This window comes from Panthera tigris, chromosome A2, assembly GCF_018350195.1.
Source record: "Panthera tigris isolate Pti1 chromosome A2, P.tigris_Pti1_mat1.1, whole genome shotgun sequence".
NCBI lineage: Eukaryota > Metazoa > Chordata > Mammalia > Carnivora > Felidae > Panthera > Panthera tigris.
In genome coordinates, this window is record NC_056661.1 from 83,719,501 (window position 1) to 83,725,500 (window position 6,000).

Genomic DNA, 6,000 nt, shown 5'->3' on the forward strand with positions numbered 1-6,000 from the left:
ATGGTTGTCTGCTAGCCACCTAAAGAGTTAAAACATAAACTTATTTGACAGCCTAGAAAAAGTAGAAAAATTCCTAGAAACTTAGAACCTACTAAGACTGAATCATGAAGAAGCAGAAAATCTAAACAGACCAATTGCTTCATGATCAAAATCTCTCAATAAATATGTCCATGACCAGATGGCTTTACTGATGAATTCTACCCGCATTTACAGAATAATTAATACCAGTCCTTCTAAAGCTCTTGCAAAAGAAAAATAGAGAAAGGAACACTTCCAAAATCATTTTATGAGGACAGCATTTTACCCTAATACCAAAACTAGACAAGGATGGCATAAGAAAATTACAAGCCAGTACCCCTGGTGAACTTAAATGCAGAAATCCTCAACAAAATGTTACCAAACCAAATTCAACAATATTTTAAAATAATTATACACTGTGATATAGTGGGATTTATTCCAGGGATACAAGGGTAGTTCAATTTTGTTAAAGTGGTATATCATATTGATTTGCAAATGTTAAAGATAAAAATCTTGATCTTCTCAAATGATACAGAAAAACCACTTGACAAAACTCGACATTCATTTATGCTAAAAACTCAAAATAATGTACCTCAAAACAGAAAGGCCATTTATTAGCTCACAGTTAAGATCATACTTCAACAAAACAAGGAAACCCATCAGAAATAAAACAAGGACTCCCTTTCTTGCCACTTTTATTCAACATAGTATTATTTGATTATAGTATTATATATACATATTATTCAACATCTTTATATATGTATACATATATAAAGACTCCACTAAACTGTTAAACTAATCAATGCATTTAGTAGATTTGCAGGATACATGGTATATATGCAAAAATATTTTTCATTTCCATACACTAGTGATGAATGATCAGAAAGAAATTAAGAAAACAATACCATTTACAATTGCATCAAAAAGAAAAAAAATAACTAGGAATAAATGTAAGAAGGGGAGAAATTAAAAATATCTCTACACTGAAAATTCCAAGACATTGGTGAAATAGAAGAAGAAAAAGTAAGGGTAAGATATTTCATGTTCACGGATTAGAAAAATATTGTTAAAATGACCATACTACCCCAGAGCAACCTACAGATACAGTGCAATCCCTCTCAAAATACTAGTGGCATTCTTTTTCACAGAAATAGCATAAACAATCCTAAAATTTGTTTGGAACCACAAAAGAACCTGAATAGCCAAAGCAATCTTGAGAAAGAACAGAGCTGGGGGCAGCAGGGTCCCTGATTTTCAGCTGTGTTGCAAAGCTATAGTAATCAAAACATTATGGCATTGACACAAAAATAGACACACAGATGTGAGAAATAGCCCAGAAAATAAACCTACACATATGTGATCAAAAAATTACAACATATGAGCAAAGAACATACAATGAAGAAAAGATAGTCTCGTCAATAAATTGTTCTGGGAAAACTGGACCACTATATTAAACCATGCAAACAATTAACTTAAAATGGATCAAAGACCTCAAACCATAAAACTTCTGAAAGAATATAAGCAGTAGCTCCTTCATGTTAGTCTTGGTGATGATTTTTTGGATCAGACATCAAAAGTGAAGACAACAAAAGCAAAAATAAACAAGTAGTACCACATCCAACTATAAAGTTTTTTGCACAGCCAAGAAAACCAACAACATGAAAAGGCAACCTATGGAATGGAAGATGATACTTGCAAATGATGTATCTGATAAGGGGTTAGTATTGAAAATATATAAAGAAGTCCTACAACTCAATAGCAAAAAACACAATCCACTAAAAAATGGGCTGAGGGTCTGAAGAGCCATTTTTCCAAAAGAAGACCTACAAAGGCCAGCAGGTCCGTGAAGAGGTGCTCAGAATCTCTATAATCATCAGGGAAATGCACATCAAAACCACAGTGAACTACCACCTCACCGATTAGAATAGGTATTAGCAAAAAAACAAGTGTGGTGAGGTTATAGAGATAAGGGAACTCTCTTGCCCTGTTGGTGAAAATGTAATTTGGTGTGCAGCCCCTGTGGGAACTGTAAGGAGATTCCAAAAAAATTAGAAATATCCAGCAATTCTACTTCAGGAAATTTCTCTAAAGAAAATGAAAACACTGACTTAAAAAAGATAGGTGCTACCTGCATGTTTATTGCAGCATCATTTGCAGTAGCTGGTGAAGCAGCTGGTAGAGTTCTGTGAGCAGGGTCCCAGGTGGGAGTTGGTTATATAGAGTTCTGCTGACACAGAGTAAGCTACAGGTGTGGACCACAGGATCTCAGAATAGCTTTACGAAGCAGGCTGGGTAACCGAGGACCTTGAAAGCCCAGCAAATACTTTTGTGTTACTACTGCAAGAGAGAGATCTAATAATTTTTTTTAAATGGAACAGTTTTTGAAGTATCATGTGTGTACACATATAAAATCTATACATACGTGCACATTTAGGATAAATGTGAAGCTCACTGAAATTTTAAAAAGGGAAAACACAGGTATATGCACTCAGATCAAGAGACAGCATTATTTCCAGGTTCCCAGAAACTCCATCATGCCTCCCAGTCTAAACAAATGCCCCCACCCTCAACACACCGAGTGATTAGGACTTTTGTCTTCATTGATTAATTTGTATTGTTTTCCAACTTCTTTTTCCCAACATCAGTTGAGTCCTACAGTATATACTCTTCTTGTGTCTGGCTTCATTTGTTCAACAGTGTATTTATGGAACACATTCATGTTGTATGTGGCAATAGTCCTTTTATTCTTTCTCATTCCTGTATGGCAGCTCGTTGTATAGATATACCAAAACTTGTGGGTTGTTTCCTAACAAGTTAGTTCTGTTATTAACAGTCTTTATGTGTCTAATGATGAACATAGGTAGGTAGGTCTGTCAAGGGCTTGCCTAGAAACTATTGCTGCATGTGCATGTGATTATCATTAGCTACGGACCATTTCTGGAGTGTTTACTCAGAAGTTTTTAACCTCATGGCCGTAAACCACATTGTAGACCCGTCTACAATTTTTGAATAAAGAAGAGTGACAAATGCTAATTAATGTGTATAGAGGAAAGGGAATAAAAAATACCGATTACCATTCAACCAGGTAATTTCTAGATCATCCACTAGACTGGAAATGAAATAGCATACCACCATCAGGGAAGGGAGTTGGTTTGGTGTTGGGATGTTGAGTATAAAGGGGAAGAAAAAGGAAGATCTGGCATTTGGATTGGGCAGGAACAAAGACCCCGGGGAGCCAAGAATACTATGCTTTTGGTGTGTTGTGTTGTTTTTTTTTTTTTTTTTTTTTAAGGGTAACTTAACAGTCATTGAAAGGTAATTAACATTGGGTATTTTTCATTTAGAGGAACGCCTTCCTCTTGTTCTAGAAGGAAAAATACAGTGACATAATCCACATATTTTATATGTATGGAACTGATTTCAATATTTTCAGGTCCATTTTGCTTAGATGTGTACTCATTTTAACTTTTCGCCTTATGGTTCTTGCCTTCTCCCATCTCAGGCTCAAACACATATGAAGAGGCAGCTGCGTATATTCAGTGTCAGTTTGAAGACCTCAATAAAAGAAAGGACACAAAGGAAATATACACCCACTTCACATGTGCCACAGATACGAAGAATGTGCAGTTTGTTTTTGATGCTGTAACAGATGTCATCATAAAAAATAATCTAAAAGATTGTGGTCTCTTCTAAATTTTGCAGTTAATGGTAAAATGCATTTTCAAACCAAATGAGTACTTCTGTGTGGATCTCTCTAAATTAGAGTCTTGCAGCAACACAATGTAGTATACAGCAGATGTATCTGGGACCTGACCAAAGTTGTTCTGTTGTGTTTTTTTAACTGAAAGTAATAGAAGGACCTTTCTTAAATGTGAGAGGTGGTCCTGCACTGGGAAACTAAGGGCAGTGTTAATGCTCGACTCTAGTGTATTGATGATTTCTGCCTACGTGTAAATATGCAAATGTATGTATACATGTATTTATAACTTTTGTTTTCCACATTACTTTTAGGCTTTAAGAGTGGCAACTTATTCTAGCGTGATGGCTTTGGTAATAAACAGAAATACTAAGTACTTTGTACTGAATGACAGACTATTACCGTGTTTGCCAGTTTTAAACAGCTTTATTTATGTTCATGTCTTGTAAATTTTTAAGTACAGTTATTAATATTAGGAAACATTGCAGCCCTTATCTTGATTATATGTATACTTGTAATCTTAACAAAGTTATTTGTACAAACATTGCACAGACTATTTTAATAACATGATTTGTTCTTTAAATTTAATGTGTTTTATTGTAATGTTCTTAGGATGAATATACCTGCCTTTGGATCAGTTATATAAACATTGTATGCATTTTAATTTTTCTTCTAAAAGTGCATGCTGATCTAATTCTACATTAGATTTGGTTTGAAAAACTGAAATTTCAGATTTTTGAGGCTATACTCTCAGACTTACTATAAACACTTAATTTTTATTCAGTTGGTTTGTTTTCACTTTGGATTTTAATATTTGGATGGTATTCATGCATTTCCTTAAAGGTGATGCCAGATTAATTTTTATACACTTTAAATAACTACATTCTTATTTATAACTAAGTTTAGGTGGATTATTGAGAGCATTTTGTGGGTAAAAATATGTCAGCATAATGAATTTTGAGACATTCATTTGTGTATTTCCTTTGGGAAATCCCTTGTACCTAGCATACATGATAGTTCCTTATTTGGAAGATAACAAGAAAGATCTTTGAATATTCAGCTGCTGATCTAATGCAAGCTTTAGATTCCTATATGTAACTACTTTCAAATTTAATTGTCACACTATATATTAAAATTACTTTTTTCTCGTACTCAAATTTCCACCACTTGCTTGAGTTAATATTTCTTTTTAAATTGTGCTATTATTTCTGACAATTAAATGGGCAATTACACTTAGAAAATGAGTAATAGTACTTAATAAAGTCAGTGATTTTATGTATGCTCAAATAAGTGTTACATATCAGCTAGATATTGGACTTTGATAGCCATTTCTTTTCATGATTCATGATGTGTCTCTGTGACTTCATTTCAACAAAATGAACAGCATTCCCTACCCTACTTCTGTTGTTTTACTCATCTTGAAAAAGGTCCTTCAATAAGCTTTGTGGATAAGTAGTTTCTTAGTTACGTGCTGTCATTTTGTTGAAGTATATTTCTTGAAGTGTGTGTGGGTGTGGGTAACCACAGACTACATTTTCATCTGTTATATTTTGGGGATTTGTTTTTCTTCTTTGTGATGTAAAGAAATTCAAAGTTATCACAGTTTCTTAAATGTGTTAGTTTAGATTCTTTACGTGCCTTTCATGAAAGATGTTTTCATTAATTTTACTGATGGAAGACCTGTAACATCCTTATTGTGAAGCTATGTATGAAATTCACCTATACTATGAATAAATATGAATCCTGAGAAATACTGTTTAAAAAGCCACAAAGAAGCACATCTTGGTGACCATAATTGGTGAATTCCTGAACTTTATTCTGTGTAATTGTGTTACTAATAAATCCTAATAAATTTAAATTTTTAAAATTTTACAAACCTGTTGACTAAACACATGTTTTACATTAGGATTTACTAAGTATCAGTCTATGGAATGCCCATTTATTCTTTATCTTTTTGCAATTTCATCTCCACAAACTTGAGTTTTTCCTGCCTCAAGTTTCTTCAGGAGATATGGTGCCACATTTAGAACTGCCTGGTTGATATCCCCTTCTGAGAATTTACTGCCTGCCCTTAAGTCCATATGTCCCAAACCACGTTCATCACCATTCTCCCAGTTCTTACCAGTTCATTAAACCAGTTCTTACCCCCTAATTTTGCCAGTGTAACCACTCAGTACCATCATTCTTGAGTGCCTCAACAGGCAACTTTTTAGCCACTTATAACTCTCTTTAGCCCTCATCTCCATCTCTGATAAGCCACCATTTTGCTCACAACTCTAGTCTTC

General features: G+C 34.1%; 1 protein-coding gene across 3 annotated transcripts in view; it reads left to right on the top strand.

Moving 5' to 3' along the window:
* Positions 1–5,587, top strand: part of GNAI1 (G protein subunit alpha i1) — an 84,615-nt gene extending 79,028 nt beyond the window's left edge. For all 3 annotated transcript variants that reach the window (XM_042965276.1, XM_042965296.1, XM_042965286.1), the window contains one exon: positions 3,521–5,587. In XM_042965276.1, coding sequence (XP_042821210.1) covers positions 3,521–3,711 — 191 coding nt within the window. In that variant the 3' untranslated portion in view covers positions 3,712–5,587. The remainder of the gene's footprint in view (positions 1–3,520) is intronic.
* Positions 5,588–6,000: the final 413 nt, after the last annotated feature.